At 37.1% G+C, this 20,321-nt stretch overlaps 1 protein-coding gene across 4 annotated transcripts in view; it reads right to left on the bottom strand.

Moving 5' to 3' along the window:
• The window catches only part of Plscr4 (phospholipid scramblase 4), an 89,224-nt gene that overhangs the window by 19,038 nt on the left and 49,865 nt on the right, over positions 1-20,321 (bottom strand). For 2 of the 4 annotated variants that reach the window (XM_047565554.1, XM_047565553.1), the window contains 2 exons: positions 5,245-5,272; positions 3,999-4,076 (listed from right to left, as the gene is read on the bottom strand). In XM_047565554.1, coding sequence (XP_047421510.1) covers positions 3,999-4,076; positions 5,245-5,251 — 85 coding nt within the window. In that variant the 5' untranslated portion in view covers positions 5,252-5,272. Of the gene's footprint in view, positions 1-3,998; positions 4,077-5,244; positions 5,273-15,908; positions 16,014-20,321 lie in introns of all 4 variants that reach the window. The other 2 variants (XM_047565551.1, XM_047565555.1) reach the window with 2 other exon arrangements.

The raw sequence follows: 20,321 nt of genomic DNA, 5'->3' as shown, positions 1-20,321 counted from the left end.
TCCCGTGTCCGGCGTGGTTCCGTGCAAATTCCTTACAGGGTCAAGCCATGCTGAGAGAGCCCAGAAGTGACCTTCCCCAAGACTCCCAGAAGTTCTTTGGAATGAAATATAGAGCACATATGTACTTTTGCAAAGCCAAACTGGACAAAGGTTCTTAGTCCTACAACATGGACATTAAAGGGAAGAGTGGCCTTTGCAGGTAATGAACCCTGGGACATTTTGGGTACTCATAAAAATCTCAAGTATAAAAGTCATGAATTATGAAAGAAATTCTCCTAATGCTATCTTAAATAGGTCTGAGATAAATCAAATATTTCCTTATGTGAGAAGTATTCCTGAAGACCATTACACAGTCCAGCTTAAGGCTAGAAATAGAAAGATGTACAAACACCTGACTGTCTTTAAGGACACTCAATTCTGAGGAGTGTTGGGACTAATATCACGTTAATTAACTCAGGCTGACTCCTTACTCCCTGGCGAGTGAGCAAGATCAAGGTTCAAAGGCAGTTTCAAAGGTTAATGATGATAAATTGGGCCTCCGTTAGGGATTGGTTAACAACATTTCGGCGAACGTGATCAGCTCGTGCTTGCCATGTAGTCCTATGGCACTCTCACCTGTGTGAATCCTCCGTGCTTTGCTGACCTTTAAGCTGATTGGTTCCCGCCTAGCCCCGACCCTACATAAAAGCTGTGTGACTTCCTCAATAAACGAGTTCCTGCTGTGACTGGTCTCCCTGACGCATCTGATTGTCCTCCGCCCGGAGGGTTGGGAGCTGGCAGTCAGTTGGCCCTACCTATCCTGGTCTGACCTTGTTGGGGAGTGTCCCCTTCCCTTGTCGCTGGTCAAGAAGAGCGAGGGGGCTTAAGACACCGACAGAGGAGGATACACATTTGTAAGAAAAAGTGACTGGGTATCATGAAGCGTGTAACTGCTATCATGGCAGGTACATGCATCATGTGTTAACAGATTAGAGAGGAGGGGCATTCACCCTATGGAGAGGAGGGTTCACTGTGACAAAATTGAAAACATATTAGATCCCGGCATCATCTCCAACATGGAGAAAGATTTTACTGGAAGACAGACCAGAATGAGCAGGTGAACAGAGGAAACTTAGTAGGGCAGAAATAAGAGGGCTATGTGTGGAAATTCAGTAAACACACCTAGAAAGAAAGGTAGGTGGGGGTACAGACTATGAAAGACCTTACTAAAGCACTTGAACTTTATGACAGTAAAATGGAAAGTGGAGTGATTGTTTGACATTTAGAACTCTTTGCATTTGAGAGGGTTAGATTAGGCAGGAGGTACTTGTGAGGGTCCAGATGGAAGGAAGGATGTTTGACAGTGGTGAAAGGAACAGAATGTGTAGAAATCATAACTAACATCTAAGAGACAGTGTTGACTTAGCAATGGACTGGGTATGCGGAAAGAGCTTGGGTTTTTGGCTTGGGCTTCAATGTGCCTGCAAAGTAGGAAGAAAGAGTGTAAACTTGGGAGCAAGAGGAAGAAGCTGGATTGATGGTCGTTGAGTTTGAGAATTCACAGTTATCCTGGGAAGCAGTCTACAGACTGTTGGGAAATGTAAGTTTAGAGCCCAACAGACTGAACTGCCTTGGGGACATGGGACTCACAATGCAAATGCAAGCACTGGTGTTTCCAGGATCACATATGAGAGCGCGTGAAAGGAGGGCGAATGGAGGAGGTGACAGTGGGAGGCTGGACAGGGCAGTGCACTGAGGAATGCTGGGAATCACCAGGGCTTCAGGGAAGGCACAGAGCTCCTGGTGGAAGCTCAGGCAGAGTGAGCAGAGAACAGAGGAAAATAACAGTGACTAGAAATGATGTCAACTCAGAGCTACGTGAGATAAAAGGCCTACAGTCTTTAGAAAAAATGAGGGAAATATTATTTAAATTTATCATGAAGAATATACTTCAACTCTTTTTAGAATAGAGTTTAAGAAGACCCACATTGGACTGGAAGTCAGATCTCTCTCCGTCCTTTTTCTAACCATTATTTAATCAATACTATGTGAATAAAAGTTACATAAATTATCTTAAGATTACTAATCATTGTGTCACTTTAATGATATAAGGTACATAATGATTATTATACCATAGAAATACTAATCAATATTCAGTTTGCTGAGTTGATTGTTAACACACCATGTACTTTTAATATAAAAGCATGGCATGCAATAAAATTTTGGTGTTAATAAATCAAAAAGAAAATCATAATTTAGGGAATTAATTCAGTATAATGATTATATTTCTAAGAAAAAATATTTATAAATTTATGTAAGTGAATGATTTTATTATAAGTATGTATTATCCAGAGTTAAGAGAAGTGAAGAAAAAAATTATGTTTGGGAAACTGCCATATTATTCTCCATTCTGAGCTTTTAACTGACTTTCATGGTTCTGATTGGTTGTGCAAGAAAACATAACAGGAGAAAGCAAAATATCACATTTAACTTTGTGTAACTATAGAATCCCACACTTCCATAAAATAAAGAACTCTTATAAAGCACTTTCCTACCAAAACTAGTGTGAGAAGCGGTACCATATGGGATTGGGATTTTCCTGGTTATAATGAGCATTACCACTCTTTTTGATTTTAAAAAATCATGCCATTTTCTTTTTCAATAGACTATATACAGAATAGGGACATACTTATTTTTGGTAGAAACACATATCCAGTACTATGATGCCAGTTAAAATTACATAATTAAATTTAAATAAATTCATTAACACAAAGTACCTTAAGTACAGTATTTAAATTTCTTACTGTGAATTAAGAGAACACAATTTGTGTCCTAAGTCCCTATGCTTTCCCTAGCCACTGGGTGATGATCACAGTGGATTTTTACTATTTGTTTCGAACTGAAAATTCACTGGTTATATGCTCTGCACTCTAATATTTTTTCAACGTATACAGTCATTTAACTTGAAGGATGTCTTCTTTTACAAGTTTTTTATGATATCGAGAAAAATGGGTAATTTTGCAGATGAGCAAATGGGATTTATAACCAGTGTTTGCTTCTAAGGAATGACAGACCATATGCTCTGGTGGATCCAGAGTGATTGCTGAATATAAAACAGGTCATGTACATTGTTTCCCACTGAAGTGAAATACAGAGAAATGGCCAGATAAAGCGTGGCTAGATCTTAGGGTGGTCAGTACGTGAATTTGAGAGGCTGGCCTGTAATGAAGGTCTTCGCCATCATCCTACAGAAACGGGGGCTTCTTGTACCCTTTCAGGACGAACCCAATCATTTCCACCTCTAAATATACATTTAAACACCCCTCCAAATAAATAGAACTACACGAGATCTATCATTTTCTAAGTCTCTAAACAGTGCTAATTAAAACCATTTCTGAGTCAAAAGGAATCGTATTTTAAATTTTTTACACATGGCCAATGTGCTTTCTAGAAAGAGTTGAATAACTCGAATTTATATTAGGAGTGCATAAGCACCCATTGTTCAAAGTCACCACCAAAGTGTCCTGAGAGTCACAAAGTTATCTGTCTGAAGCACAAGCTCCTCATCCAGCACCCAGTCCTTCCCTTCCAAGTCTCTCCACTTCTGCCACCTGTCACATGCACGGCTCCTGGGGACCATCATACGCTTTGGAACATAGAATATATAGTTCTTTCTGCAAGAAGCAGTCCTTCTCTTTACGAGATTCTTATCATGACAGCAAAACTACTTTCTACACCAGGGCTTTCCCAACCCCACGGCAGAGTCAGATACTATCTTGACAGCACAGAATATTCTCTTCTTATTTCCTCAGTAGATCAGAGGTGATGCATCAATGTCTGTACAACTTCTTCCTCAGTAGCCAGTCCATCTATAAGGACAGTCACAGGTACTAACTGATGTACTGTAAAAGACTTGGCATTCTAATAGCTTTTAATATTTAGGTAATCCACTTATTATAATCAGTTAATCTGAAAATCAACTTTAACCAATACTATAGTTCTGTAACCATCTATCCTACCTGGCACAAAATGAGAATTGTAGTCAGGAGGAGTATCCATTTCACCTGTGGGTTGCTCAGAGGTGGTGGGGACTGGACCTTAAGGGAAAGAGAAGACACAATTAACAAGGGAAATGATCATACAATTACAAAATAAATTCATTTTTTCTCTTACTGGCATGCATCAAGGAATATGCTCATAGTTTTACGAAAAGTTATAATTCATAATATATGACATATTAACCTGATTCATCTTGTGGATTTTAGGCCAGATAAATTAGAAGATAAATCTAAGGAATTCATTGTGCTTGTGACTAGAGCAATGAATTTTCATACTAGCGGCTTAGCTGACCTGATGCTGACTCCTGCCTATCTAATAAATTCCTTCAAAGAGTCTTTTTCCTACAATATAGGGAATATATACAGGGCTTTAGTTTCTCCTTATTCTTTTTGAAAAATGGTGTCTAAAGAAGTTCAAAACCTAGCACTGCAGATACTCAATAGCTTAAAAACCAGCGCTGGGGCACAGGTCTCCGTGATCTGCAGTTCAGTCAATACCTGTGGTGACTCATGCTTTTACTATGTTCTTTCTAACAGAGCCTATCGACAGTCATTGCTAATGAGGAGGTACTGAAGTCACTTTATGTGATGACACACCTCATCCTCCAATTGAGGATAGAGATATTTCACTTTGGATTCACTGTAAGAAAATGTTCTGAATTTCCTAAGCAAATGGCTAAATTCTAACTCATAGTAAACACAGATTTTATAACTGTGGTGTTGCTCTCTTGCAGTTGCTGGAAACTTTCAGGCCTCTCTGCCAAGGCCAGATGTCACTACCAGCTCTTGATTAGGCAGATTGTCATTTCCCTGATTCCCCCGACATACTTAAAAGAACTTTCAGCACATATGGGCCAATATGAAATACTATTTAAACCATTTCGAATAGACAGGGGTGCTTATTTGCATAAAGGAATACATGCAAATATATATACACACACACATATATATATCAATTGCTAAACAATACAAATACATTCAAATATATATATAAATATATACACATATGTATATTCAAATGCTAAACAGTAATAACACATGCATATATATATATATATACACACACACACACATATACACACACATATATCTCCAAATACTACACAATAAAAGCTTCAAAATGATAGGAAGTCCCTTTTTAAGGAAAGCAATACTACAATTCACATTTGAAAATAAAACGAGTTCAAATTTATTCATAACACCATACCTGACATTTTGAAGAAATCCAATCAATCCTGAGAAAGAAAAACAGTTAATGCTTTATGTACATATACATACAATGTGTACCATTATTACTGAGTGATATATGTGAAAATTGCTATAAGTTTTTAACCTCCAGTCACTTTTTTTTCATCAGTTCATTAATTCAACAAATACTGAACTCCTATTTTGTACCAAACACTATTATGGAGGTTGAGAACACAGCAAAAAAACCACAAAAAACAAAACAAACCAACAACAAAAAAAAATCAGATGTTCTGTTGCTCACTCTGCTGTAGTTTATATTTTAGTGGGGTGAAAATAAAAGAAACATGTCGACAAATATTTTGAGCTTAGGTAGCACAGTTATGAAGAAAACTAAATAAAATATTGAAGAAGAACATGAGCAGGAGGTTCCAGAGGGTCAAGGAAAGCCCATCTCCGGAGGGACCTTTGAGCTACCTTAACTACGAGAAAGAACAGCACTCGAAAATGGTGGGAAAAGAAATCCAGGAAGACAGGCGAGTAAGCGCGAAGGCTCAGAGTTGACAATGAGCTTGGGATATTCAGGGGAGAGAAAGAGAAAGAAGTTGGGAGACCGGGTCACAGGGAAGGAAGAGATGAAGACAGAGGTCTGCTCGCACCTGAAGACCACGGCGAGGTGTTTGGAATTTGTTAGCAGGGCGGCTGGAAACTCTGGGAGGATTTTAACCAGTGGAGTGACCAGACCTGACTTAGGCTGCATCTTGAAAGGGTGAGAGCAGGAGCAGGGAGCAGGGAGGGTGGCCTCCGTAGTCCAGGTGAGAGTGCTGCTGGCTTAGGTGGCAGGTGCAGGCTAGCCCTGGGGAGGAAAGTCCGAGGCAGGACATAGGTTGGAAAGAGAACCCACAGGTTCCCTGATAGACCAAGGAAAAGAGAGGAGACCAGGGAGTTTCAGTGCGCAGGCAGGGAAACAATGATGGTGAAGACTTTAGAGAGGAAGGCGGTGGAGAAAACAAAAGGACAGGAAAGCAGGGCTCAAAAGCTCAGGCTGAGGCATGTTATGCTTAAGAAGAGGCCAAAGGACTGCAAATTAGTGCAGCCACTCTGGAAAGCAGTGTGGAGATTCCTTGGAAAGCTTGGAATGGACCCACCATTTGACCCAGCTATCCCATTCCTTGGCCTATACCCAAAAGACTTAAAATCAGCAACTACAGAGATACAGACACATCAATGTTCATAGCTGCTCAGTTCACAATAGCCAGATTGTGGAACCAACCTAGATGTCCTTCAATTGATGAATGGATAAAGAAACTGTGGTATATATATACAATGGAATATTACTCAGTCATAAAGAATGATAAAATTATGGCATTTGCAGGCAAATGGATGAAATTGGAGACTATCATGCTAAGTGAGATAAGCCAATCCCAAAAAACCAAAGGACGAATGATATCGCTAATAAGTGGATGATGACACATAATGGAGGGTGGGAGGGGTTAGTGTTAGGCTTAGAGTTAGGGTTAGGGAGGGGGGCAAGAATGGAGGAAGGAAGGACTGTATAGAGGGAAAAGAGGTGTGGGAGGGGTGGAGGGGAAGGGAAAAAATAACAGAATGAATCAAACAACATTGCCTTAGGTAAATTTATGATTGCACAAATGGTATGCCTTTACGCCATGTACAAACAGAGAAACAACATGTATTCCATTTGTTTACAATAAAAAAAAAAAGAAGAGGCCAAAGGAAAACCCATTGGACATTTAAATGGAAACTCTGTATGTGAAAATTATGAAAAAAACTCAATGAAGGAACTGGAAGTTGAAAGAAGGGGTGTGCTAGGCTGAAATTTTCCAGATTCAATCAGGCATTGTTTCTTTTTTTCTTCTTCTTCTTTTTTTTTTTTTTTACAAAAAGCAATTATCAGAGAAAGGAATGACATAATTTATGACTTCCAGATTTCTGAGTTTTGGGTGATGACAAGTAACAAGGAGAACAATCTCAATAGAGGCTATAATTTACAGAATACTTTTCAAGGACTAGGCAAATGGCCTTGCACTTCATATTTATTATCTCTAATTATAACATCACTTTACTTCGTAAATGACCAGCCCAGCTAAAGGCAAGGACTTCTAAATACTAAGCCCTTTCTGTTTTCATACATCACCCTGTTTATCAGATGTGGCAATTTGTGTCCAAGTGGAGTAAAAAGTCACCGATGTGGAGTAGTGGGTCAAAGAAGATGAGAGGGTCATCCAGGTGGACCAGTGGGTGCAATGAAACCACCCTGGCACCAGGCAGTGTGGAGCCAGATTCCTGGCTCAAATGACTTGCCAAGATGGGGGAGAGTTCAGCCAGTCCTAGACCACGTCCACTCACCTTCAGATCTGTACTAAATACACTATTGTGTGTAGCTCAAGAGGTTAAAAAAAAGGCATCTGGGCATAAAAAGACCCAATTCTGGGGTGAGGTAAATGGTTCAGTGGGGTAGTCCTATTGTCCAACAATGCTCATTCCCACTATTTAAGAAAATGACCGTGGCTTTCTGGAATTTTCAGCACTAAACACTCCAAAGATGTACTCACAAGTGGCTCCTGGAGATGTACACAGGCTATACATAAGAGGTTCTTGACACCACTCATATTAAAAGACATCAAAAACGTGCCTAGTGTGGGCTGGGGAGATAGCTCAGTTGGTAGAGTGCTTGCCTCTCATGCACAAGGCCCTGGGTTCAATCCCAAGCACCACAGGGGGAAAAAAAAGTGCCTAATGTCCACTAGTGGTCAACTGCGTACATTCTGGTCAATTCATACAGTGTGACAGCACGTATACTATACCATAGTGAAAACAAACTGCAGCCGCGCACCTAGACAGGGTAGGTCTCAAAATTATGCCACTGAACAGAAAAGCCAGTGATGGGTGAGCATATATTGTGATCCATTATAGAATGTTCAAGAGGAAAGCTAAACCAAACACTATCCAATACATTGGTGGAGGAAAACTTAAATACAAGGTAATCAGTAAGAAAAAAATCAGGGAAATGGTTGTATGAGGAAGAGGGGCTAACGGAATTAACAGCAGTCTACAGAAAGCTCGAACCCCTGCCATGTTCTCGTCCTATCAGGGTGATGCAAACAGGACAGACGTGTCGTCTGTAGTACCTAAAGGGTACGTATATGTTTAAACATGCATATTCATATGCACAACATGATTTTACCATGAACAAGAATCACAGGACAGTTATGTGTAACTTTCTTCTAGTTAAGTCTGTTGTTCCTTTTTATGTCAAGTCTGGGGACTGCAAACTATCAAGGGATCAGGACAACTAATAAAACTTCATGACAGCTATGAAACTAATGAAAACAATTAAGTTCTGGGTGAAAAGGGTCAAGATTATCCATCTCTCGGTCCATCTACCCATCTACCCATCTGTTCATCTATGTAGCTATCAATGTGGCAAACCATATGGAATGGTATAAATGTGCAAATTTTAATCAATGCTGAACCTAGGTGAGGACACAGATTCGAAATGATTAATTTTCAAATATTTCATTTTCAAAATAAAACTTGAAAAAAAATTACAGAATTCTGTATCCCAAACCTCAAGTAGTGCCTTTGGGGTGCAAGTCTCAAAATCTTGACTTTCATGATGGACCTGGGTGATGCCATGATTAGGCACACTTGACACTGACATAAGAAAACTAACATATCTCAACCACGCCAGGCAGAAATTAAAAATCTATATCTGATTTAAGTGATTGAATAACAACTTGAAAGGGCAGGTGGGTCAGAGCTGGGGGTGTAGCTCAGTGATAGAGGCTCTCTGAGCATGCTTGAGGTCCTGAGTTTCATGCCCAGCATCACAACTAAATAAATATGCCAATCTGTAAAACTTAGATATCTATAACATTTTAAAAATCAACTAACATTAATAAATGGAAGCCACAGAAATGGCATGTTGCCCCACAAGCTGCAGGAGCTTGAAGTGTTGTTCGCCTCCTCTGTCCCGTGGAACGCTAGCTGTGTATTGCTTTTCTTTCCACCAACCCTTACTTCTCTTGCCTTTCCTATACAATTTTACAACAATTTTAGCCCAAATGTTTTGTGAAGCAGGACAACTTATAGCCAGGCAAAGCAAGAATGCAGTGAACTTCATACTCCCTTAACTTCTAGAGAAGTGCTTCGGTCACAGTAAAACGTGCCACAGGTTGAAGAGACTGTCTTTTGGCATGTCAGATGGAAACTGGTCTAGAAAACTGAGCCACGCCTCCCTAACAGGCTAGTATTACAAGGTCCAGACAGCTCCTAGTTGCAGAGGCCTTGGCATTTGGGGCATGCATGGTTCACACAGGGGAATCTAAACTGATTGGAACACAATGGAAAGGCAAAGGAGTCATGAGATGGATAGGGCCAGGTTGGTGAAACGGGGCTTTGCTGATTGGCATGGCAACCTTGATATCCCACATGGCATCCTCTGGCAAGAGAGCGTGTGCATGAATATGGCTTTTCTCCAACATTGCAGCTGTCATATGCTCACTCTTGAATGTCACTTCTGTGTCATGGAGCACAAAGCTACAGAATCCACATCAGGGATATTTGAAACTTCAGACATAAAACCCAGAGTGTTCAGCTCTTTACAGTTAATATTAACAGGGATCTGTCATTGGTCTTGGCTTCTGGGCAGGAGAGGTTATGGGCAGGTGCGAATCTCCAGGCACAAGGCTTGGAACCTGCATATGCATTCTAAAACCTTGGGTCTTCCCTGTCTCCTGTGTCTCCATCCCTGAAAGGAGAAGAAAGAGAGCAGGAAGCCATGTATGGACAACTCCTTTTGCTTCTTAGTTGTTGCACAAAAATACCTAGTATACCATGTACCATCCTTCTCAATGGGTTTACTGACAGCCTTTGGACATCTTAGTCCCCACTTCAGTGTATCTGGAGGTGGGCAGAAGATTGCATGGCTATTAAATAGTATATGCCAGCCCTTGTCAGACAGTATGGATAGTGATCCACAGTATGGGTTCAAGTCACAGATCTCTTCCTAAGAGCCAAGTGACTATGATGACCAGTCTGTTCTTGGGTTATTCTGTAGATTATGAGCATGCGGCAACTGGATCAAGCTCACAGAATTGCTAAGAAGACAAATAATTATTCCACTTAGAAGGGACTTAAAAGAGCGGGCACATGGCAAGTCCTCATTTGCATGGATACTGTTATTTCACTATTAAAACATCCCAATTGAAGAAGAGAACAAAAATAAACGTCTATATGCAAAAACAGTGAATGGCCATTTAGTCTTCCAACATGTATTACTGAGTACCCACGTGTAAGACTTTCCACTGGGTCTTGGGCAGACACCAGCTTCTCCCTCCAATACGTCACCAGCAGATGCACTATCATAAACACTACTTATGATGAATTTCAAAGTCAAAAGAATTGGGAGAAAGAAAACATAAAACACAGCTAAAGGGTTTTTTCCTGTCTGTAGGCAAATAAAAGACAAATGAATTAACAGTACGACTTAAATGCCTACAGGATTTGCTTTCCCTTTAGAATACTGACATTACTTATATGATTTAGATGAATGTGTTTACATAATAGGAGATATTTAAAAGAGCAGATAATGAAAACTACATTAGATACCTTTGTAAAACTTATAAGACTATAATGTTCATTAAATTTTCAACATTGAGGCTCTCTCCAATAGTCCAACAGCACTATAGAAAATGGACTAAGCCTGTATTATTGTACACTTCATAGTATAAAATGTAAATGAGATCCTAAATATTTCACTTGATCCATCTGAAAACCTTGATCAACTCTTAGTAAACACAAATGTAGTCATTTTTCAATTATTCTCGTTTTATAAGCTTCATCGTATTTCACAACCACCACCCAAGCTGGGTGAGTATAAGTGAGTGTGCTAATAGTTGTAAGAAAATGTATATGCCTTGCTTAAAAGAGAGACTGAGAAACCCCAATGAAATCCCTGAACATGGAGGCTGGCATGAGCCTCCCAATTAGTAAACATCAAGGTACCAGGAAGCTGCTGCCTCCTGACTCCACAGAAAGAGGCCATGGAAGTTTTTAAGGACCCTCCTATGTGTTACCCAGTGTTCCTTTTCTTTTGTCCACTTCTGACTTGTATCCCATGTACTAGAGCTTTAATCTTACGTAGCGCACTCTTCTGAATTCTGAGAGTCATTCTCCAAATGCTCAAACCTGAGGGGTTGATGGGAATCCTCAAAGCTGTAACCATTTTCATAAGTATGGATACCCTGGAAACTCCCAAAATTGTGGCTGGTGTCTGAAGTGAGGGCAGTCTAGTTGGAATCGGGCCCTGAAACTTTCAGAGTCTGTGCTAATTCTGAGAGGTTGGTATCAGAACTGAACTGCAATATTGTACTTGATCACTGAAGAGTGACTACAATAACTCATGCAATAACTATCTCTAATTGAGGCAGGAGCATGGGGCAAGAAGCCCAGAGAATTACAATCAAAACAGAATCAGTTTTGTGTATTTTTTTGCTGGTCTTTGTGGCCTGAAACTGTTTCAAGCAGCCTGAAATGCAATCATGGGCACCAGGTGCAGAGAGCTCCAGGAGAGACCCTTTTGCTTGGCTTGAACAGGGAAAAGAGGATTCCTGAAGCTCAGGATAGGTTGAGAATTCCCTAATATTTCCTTTGCTCCATTCCTTTCATGTCCCAGATTTTTATAATTCCCCAGGGGAGAAAGAATTAATTGTATCATAGCAGGATGGCAGGTGTGAGCAATAATAAGAAAAGGGACTCTTCTTTGCTGCAAATGCTCTGGTACCAAGAGATTTGGGTGAACCCCAATTGCTATGACTTGGCCTTGAATGCAAGTGAATTAGTGGAAGATACACAGCAGAAAAAGGCAAAAGAAAGCTCAAGTTTCTGGCTACAGAAGCAAAAAAGAGAGGCCAAGAAAACTTGTAAAAATCAAGGAGATCACAGAGCAGGAGAAACTTGGGAAAATGTTCCCATAAAGTTGTTTATGATCTCCTAAGCTCATGCATGAACAGTACATGCATGGATCTGATCCTCAGCATCTGACTCATGAAAATTTTGGGAACTGCAGTAAATGAAAACACTGCCCAGGTATCAAACTGGCCATTCACTGGGCTGTGTACACACCAGAGAGCTCTGAATATCATGGTAATAACTACAAAAGTGAAACTGATTTTGAAGAAACAAATAAAACTTGTGGCCTCCATCCAACTGGGTCAATGGCCTGCCAAAACATTAACAAAATCAATTTTGTCTCCGGCATTTGAACAAGACTTGGAATCTCATAAAATACTTCAAAATTTCCAGGACATAATACAAAATTCTGGTAGACAATGAACCCAGAAAAATGTCAGCTCATGAAAAGAAAATCAAAAGATGTTAATGTCTAGATGACACAGATTTTGCAATTATATAACAAAGAATTTGAAGCAGTGCTTTAAAAAAACTTCAGGCAAGGGTAGAGGATTGAATGTCTCAGCAAAGAATTAAAATATAAAAAGGAGCAAAGGAAAAAAAATTAAGCAAAAATATACAATAATAAAAATTTTAAAATACTGGATGAACCCAATGCATAAATGCAGATTACATGGAAAACTTACTGAGCTTAATGATAAGTCAAGAAAAATTAACCACTCTGAAGAATAGAGAGAAAACATTATGGAAGAAAATGAACTGGGCTGGGGACATAACTCAGTGGCAGAATATGTCCTTAGCATGTGTGAGGCCCTGGGTTCGACCCCAGCAATGCACAAAAGAAAAAAATCATATGTACATTTGCAAAAATATTAGATAAGTGAATGAATTAGACAAATTCCTAGAAAAATACACTATCAAAATTGACCTAGGAAGAAACAGAAAACCTCAACAGAAGTATAACAAGAAAGTGAATAAGTGCCCAAAAATCTCCCCACAAAGGAACCCGAGCACAGGTGACTTCATTGGTGAATTCTATGAAATGCTTAATGAAGAATGAATACCAATCCTTCCCAAACTCCTCCATAAAATAAAAGTTCCAGAAAACAGAACATTTTATGAACCTGATATCAAAATCATAAGACAGCATCCCAAGAAAAGAAAATTTGCTGATATCCCTTAAGAATTCAGACTCAAAAAGGTTAAAATCAGCATAGTACAGTACAGTGATACAGGCACACCATATTTAGAGCAGTGCAATCCTATAACAGCCAAGTCATGGAATCAGCCCAGGTTCCCAGCAGCAGGTAAATGGATAAAGAAAATGTGATACACATACAAAACCGAGTTTTACTCAGCATAAAGAAGAATAAAATTGTGTCATTTGTTGGTAAGTGAATGGAACTGCGGGACATCATGCTAAATGAAATAAGGCAGACTCGGAAAGTCAAAAGCTTTCTCTCATATGTGGAAGTTAGTGGTAGGGACGGGGAGCAGAAAAGGAATTAAAAAAAAAAAGAAGAAGAAGAGAGAGATCTCACTAAAATAGAAAGGAGGCTGGGCATGGTGGTACTAGCCTGTAATCCCAAGCAGCTTGGAAGGCTAAGGCAGGAGGATTGGAAGTTCAAATTCAACCTCAGCAACTTAGCAAGAACCTATCTCAAAACAGAAAATAAAAAGGGCTGGGAATGTGTCTCTGCGGTTAGGTGTCCCTGGGTTCAATCCCTGGTACCAAACAAACAAATAAACAATCAAAAAGTAGAAGGGAGACCAACAGAGTAGAGAAAGGGGATCAAGGGGGAAGGAGGAGAGAGGGGTCCTGGGAAGTAATGGGGAATGAATCTACCGAACTGTGCTATGTCTATGCATGAATACACCACAAACGATCGTGTGTGTGTGTGTGTGTGTGTGTGTGTGTATGATTTATATATATATATATATAAAATTATAATGCACTAATTAAAATAATAATAGCAGCAGGGAGATCAGTAGAGTAGAGCAAGTGGATCAGGGGAGGGAGGGTGGGAGGGCAACGGAAGGTACTGGGAATGAGATTGATCAAATTATGTTAAAGACATGTACAAATACAGCATAAAGAATCCCAGTATTATGTATAATTATAATACACCAATAAAAAGGTATGAAACAAAAAAACTCAACAAAATACTAGGAAACTCAATGCAGCAGCAGAAGAAGGGTCATACACCATGACTGACTTGGATTTAGCTAATAAAAAAGTTTATCATACAAAAAAAAATCAATGTACCATGACAATTATATGGACAAACAAAAATGTCATCTCAATATAGTGCATAAAAGTATTTGACGGAATCCAATACCCTTTCTTGATTTAAATAAAAAAAAAAAAAATCAAACACCCAACAGTCTAGAAGGAGAATGTAACTTCCTGAATCTGATCAGCGGCACCTAACAGACATGCGACGGTTAATATCCTAGTAACAGAGGCTGACGGACTGCTTTTCCCCTGAGAGTAAGGGATGAGAGGAGTATTCACTAATGCACTTCTATCCCATGTTACCAGACAGGTTTGGGACCTGACAATTAGGTTAGAACAGCAGCAAGGAGGCATCCAGATTGGAAATGAAGAAATGGGATGTTGCTTATACACAGAAATTTCCGAGGAATCCATTAAAAACTGTTAGAACTCATGAACAGGTTCAGACTGTGGTGAGACAAAAGATCAATACACAAAAACATTACCAGTACAATACTAATATAATTTTTTCTCAAATCTCTTTTGTAAACCCAACTGCATTTCCTCCATACTAAATTCTAAAAGAGATTCAACATATGCTGAGATATTTTTATTTTAAGTGATACTTTCTGATTCCCATAGAAAGACTACGGAAAGGAAACTGGTAAATGTAAGCTACAGAATTATCTAGCACAATGGTTAAGTCAGCCCATTGTAGTGGAACATTGTGATAAAATCATATTCCTTGAATAACTCCTTAAAAATTTTAGTCAAAATGGCTTCATAAACATCACAAATGTTTACGATACAATCTGGGTAATTATGATAGTTATGTTTTTTAAGTATGGAGAACTTGGAGGAAATATTTTAAAATGTAAACAATGTTTCTTTTTTTAAATTTTCTCAAAAAATATAAATAAAAAATATATTTTATGTCAGACTTTTTTTAAAAAAGGAGACACTGACAATGTATTCCTTCACAGTGAATGCGTAACTAACTGGTTCTCCGAATTCACAAATATGAAACATATGCATAGCCTTTTGTGTACAATTCCCTTTACAGATTTTAAGCTCTACTCTTGGTTCCTATTTTGTAATGTGCTGACTAGTTTTATGACTTCTTGGTTATCAGAGAACTGGACAGATGAGTGGGCTCCATAAGAATGGATTAAAGTCTAATAACCGAATGACTCCGTCATTCCTGTTTCACACACTGACACCTTAAAAAGTTGCTGAAACACAGGTTGGAAGCAGAGAAACTATGGAACTCAAAAAGCAACTACAGAAGTTAAACTGACACGATAAACATAAGTCTATTGGGATAAAATAATCATTTAAAATGTCACATAAAAATGATCTTATTGGAACTGTACATGTTACATATATTCATTTACTCACATCTTTGTACAGAATCAGTCCTACCAGAACTTTGTAAATGATGAATTTTTACTATGAACAGATGAAAACTATTGACAACATCTAATCAGTTTTATAGTACTGTTATAACTTAAATATATATCTTATTTTATACACACCATGAATCCTTCCAAAGAAAAAGTGTATGGTAGAATATCTCCTTTTTTGCAGCCAATGTTAATGATCTTAGAGGTTGGTTGTGCAGCTTTATTTTAAAATAAGACCTGAGATTGAATGGAAGCAAACTGGTAAGTATGGTCCATAGATAACTTTTATTAAATATATTAAATTAGTTCCAATTATTTAAAGAGATTATTGGGTTTTTGCATTTTAGATTCCAAGAAGGAAATTTGTTTTATGTGATATTCAAAAACTATCAGAAGAACAATATTTTCATGATGTTCCGGAAACATTACCATGCCATTGATGCTATACGGAAAATTGCCAGATATGCTTAATGTGTCATTTTCTGGCTACTCAAACAGGATGTCATGTGGCCTACAATTACATCATCTTGATATAAATCTATGTTTATAAAAAAAGGACATTTTTAAATAGGGCTATACGCAATTATTAAACAAGCAATGCCAATATTGTTGTGATAGAAAGACTTCCTGCTACCCAATCTCGATTTAACATCTCTGTGTTAAACTTTTGTCTTCATAGAGATTTTGCAAGCATATGCAAACTAACATAAATGACTTTAAATACACATGGCAGTATTCCGTATACTTTTCTGCAATCTTGTCTTTTTCATTTATTAAAATGTCTAATTGACTATTTCAGCTCATTTGACATTATTCTTTTGCATGAATATACCAGAAGGTATTTGACTGGCTGCTTAATAATGAAATTTTAGATTGTTTCCAAATTTATGCTATTGCAAACAATACTGAAACAAACATACATATATATATATATATATATATATATATATATATATATATATTTTGTAAAACCTGTTTATTAAATTCCATTATGGGAAGATCAAAGTTTTGTGCATTTTGGATCATGGCAAACTGTATTCCAGAGAATCTGAATCAGTTCACACACCAAACTAAAAAAGTACACACCCAATATAGTGTTTTATCAGAATCTTTGCCATTTCTACTCAGCCAGGTTAAAAAAAAGGAAAAAGAAAAAAGAAAAACATAGTTTTATTTCTTTATATCAGATAATGGAGGTTGAACAGCTTTTATGTTTGAAAGTCATCTACAACTCCATTTCTGTGCACTGCCTGTCATTTGTTCATTTACTTGTAAGTTTTTGTTTTAATTCTGTCTTTCCTAAGAAGGATATTAAAGTTTTTTTTAAATTTTTGTAAATTTATAATTTGTTGCTAATATATTTTTCACATGCAATTGTTCAAATTTTTGTAGTCCATTTTAGATGTTTTCCTTCTTAAAGAATAGCATATCTACTACTTCCCTTATTTTAAAGGGTGGGTACTACGAATATGAATTTCATTACAATGCTCATAAAAAATACATAAGGAGTGTTAGAAGAACCATCCTGTATTTTTTTGTTTTAACAAGGTTAATGGGTTGTGAAATCCTTAAGAAGCAATGTTTCATTATTGTGCCTACAATAAACATAAGCATCCTTGTTAGGGAAGGATAAAAAGGAAAGGATTTTCAACAGTGCCTGAAAGAATTATCTTCAGAGAGAAAGCAAATGAAGAGAATATGGAAAGTTTTGTGAATGATAATTAATATATTCAAGAGGGATATATTCTGTAGAAACTACTAATCGCAGACAATATTTTATGATTTTCCTATTATAACAACATAACTTTTTCTTTATAAATATATAATAGAACATGAATATCCATATCAGCCTAACCTTTTCTGTTCCAAATTATTTTTTACAAAATATGCTAGTTTGTGTGTGTGTGTGTACACATATAACAGTATTTATATGCATACGTATACAGAGTACATATACTATGTTCTGCCTTTTTTTGTTGTATTTCTACTAATATATTTGGACATAGTTGCATGTTAGATCATGTAGACCTACCAAATGTTTTGGTTTTTTAGATTATCTATTATTTCACCTCTGGATGAACCGTAATTATACAACCAAATTCTAATCAATGGTTTCAGAATTGTTTCCATATTTCATATATTAAAAACAATTCTCCTGAATATCTTTGGCACATGTTTTTGACATAGTTTTTTTGTTTGTTTGTTTGTTTTTTTGTTTTTTTTTTGTTTTTTGTTTTTTTTGGTAATGGGGATTGAACCCAGAGGCACTTAACCACTGAGCTAAACTCTGGTCCTTTAAAATATTTTATTTAGAAACAAGGTCTCACTAAGTTGCTTAGAGCCTCAATAAGTTGCTGAGGCTGGCTTTAAAACTGTGATTCTCCTGCCTCAGCCTCCTGAGCTGCTGGGATTACAGATGTGCACCACCATACCTGACTTGTGGCTTGACAAGATTTTTATTTGCACTTTTGGGAGCATGATTTGCAAAATAAATTCCAATAAGTGAAGGAACATCTGAAATCTTTAAGAGTTATCATCTTTAAAGTTTTTTTTAACCAATTCATATTATCTATATAAGTTTGTAAAAGCATATTCCTCTCAAGTCATTATCAACAACTCTAAATATTATCAGACTTCCAAAATCAGTAAATCAGGCAAAAGTTTATATCTGATTTTAATTGATTTTTTTGGATAATTAGTAGGACTAAGAGTCTTCCTCTTTTATTTACTTGTATTTATCTTATTTTGAATGGACTCTTTAATCTTGTTGATTTTTGGAAACATTCATAAGAGTTCTAGGCATTTTAGCAAAATTATCTTTTTTTTTTTTCTGTTATTGTAAATATACTGCTGCTTAGCTGGGCATGGTGACACACACCTGCAATTGAAGCAAATTGGGAGGCTGGGGCTGGAGGATCTAAAGTCAGATGACTGCCAGGGCATCTTAGAGAGACTAGGTCTCAAATTCTATGAAAAAGAAAATACATTTAAAAAGGACTGGGGATGCATCTCAGTATAGAGCACTTGCCTAGCATGTGGGGGACCTGTGTTTGATCCTCAGTACTGCAAGACCAAACTCCAATGACCACCTATGTGTGTCTGCTTTTCATATGCATGTGTTAATAAAAATCCCATCCCTAAATGTCTCCAGGTTTTGTATTATGCTTAGAATAATGTTTTCCCTACATGCCATGTGCACATTCAGATTTTCTTTCCTTTTTCTTTTTAGGCTTCATATATTTGAATTTAAATTAGTAAACCACCTACATTTGTGTATTAAATGAGGAAAAGTTCCAATTGTATTATTAGTTTTCCCAGATAAATACCTAGTTGTGCAAACATGGTCAATTAAATGTCATTTCTTCTTTTTCCTTTTGTTTAAAATGTATGCTTCAAATGACAGTTTTTTTTTTTCTTTTAAATCTGCCTCTTCAATTTCACAGAAATGTCTGATAGTAGGTTAGTCTCACTGTTTTTTAAAAACTATGACTCTATAATACCTTTTAATCATATGATCAAGTTATCCACATACATGTATACAACTGAGATCTTCATATATTCAAGTAGTTTTTCATAAGCTAAACAGTCTCATTAATAAAAACAAAAACACCAATTAGGATTCTATTTACATTGTGAATTATTTTATGGAAATGACATTTCACCTAAATATTACATATTTTATTGGATTCTGATATAAACATGTAGCATATTTTCATTTAAATTCCTAGATTTTGTATCTTTTATAAGACAAATTTTTTCAATTTTTTTATTTCATGGCACACTCAAGTTGATTTTGCTTTAATGTATTTTCTAATTTACATGTGGAGCCTGAACTGACTTCTATAAATTTAGTATAATGCAATTGAAAAATATATTACATCTTTTTACTTGTTCTATGAAGTCGCTCCCTATGAACATATATGTATATAATATGACATTTTGGGGTCTTTTCCTTTAATCAGAATGTTGCTGTGTTGTAACTAATGTCACTACCTTGTACAATTCCAACAAGGTCTTAGAACATGATTATAAGCATTCTTGCCTCATTCAAATTTAATGTAAATAATGTTTGTGTATCACAATGAACTATAACAACAGATAGACAGCTGGAAGTTATCTATTGCTGTTAAAGTAGCATGCAATTTAAATATTGAATCTATCCCCTTTGAAGTAGGTGAGAAATAAAATTTTAGTGCATAATATTTTTCTGTATTTGTTTTATATGGTTTTATTTAAAATATATAATATACTGATTTTAATGACTGTTTTAAATATGCAATATAAAATTAAAATCAAGACTAAATTATAAATCCCAGGAGTAGATTAACAAAGCCAAAAAATAGACGAAAGAAAACTCTACCTTGAAACATGAACATTTTAATTTTTTTAGAACGAGTACACTTCCAAATGAATTGCATCTCTCCAGTCTGCCTGAATTGACAGTGTGAGAGATGGGCTCCTTCCTACGACCCTCTTTCCTCCATCCCCGCCTCCCGGTCAGCCAGGTACAGAAGTGACCCTAACCCTCTCACCTGCGAGGGGCTG

The sequence above is a fragment of the Sciurus carolinensis genome, chromosome 9, assembly GCF_902686445.1.
Source record: "Sciurus carolinensis chromosome 9, mSciCar1.2, whole genome shotgun sequence".
Lineage (NCBI taxonomy): Eukaryota > Metazoa > Chordata > Mammalia > Rodentia > Sciuridae > Sciurus > Sciurus carolinensis.
This window is presented reverse-complemented; position numbering and strand designations above follow the sequence as displayed.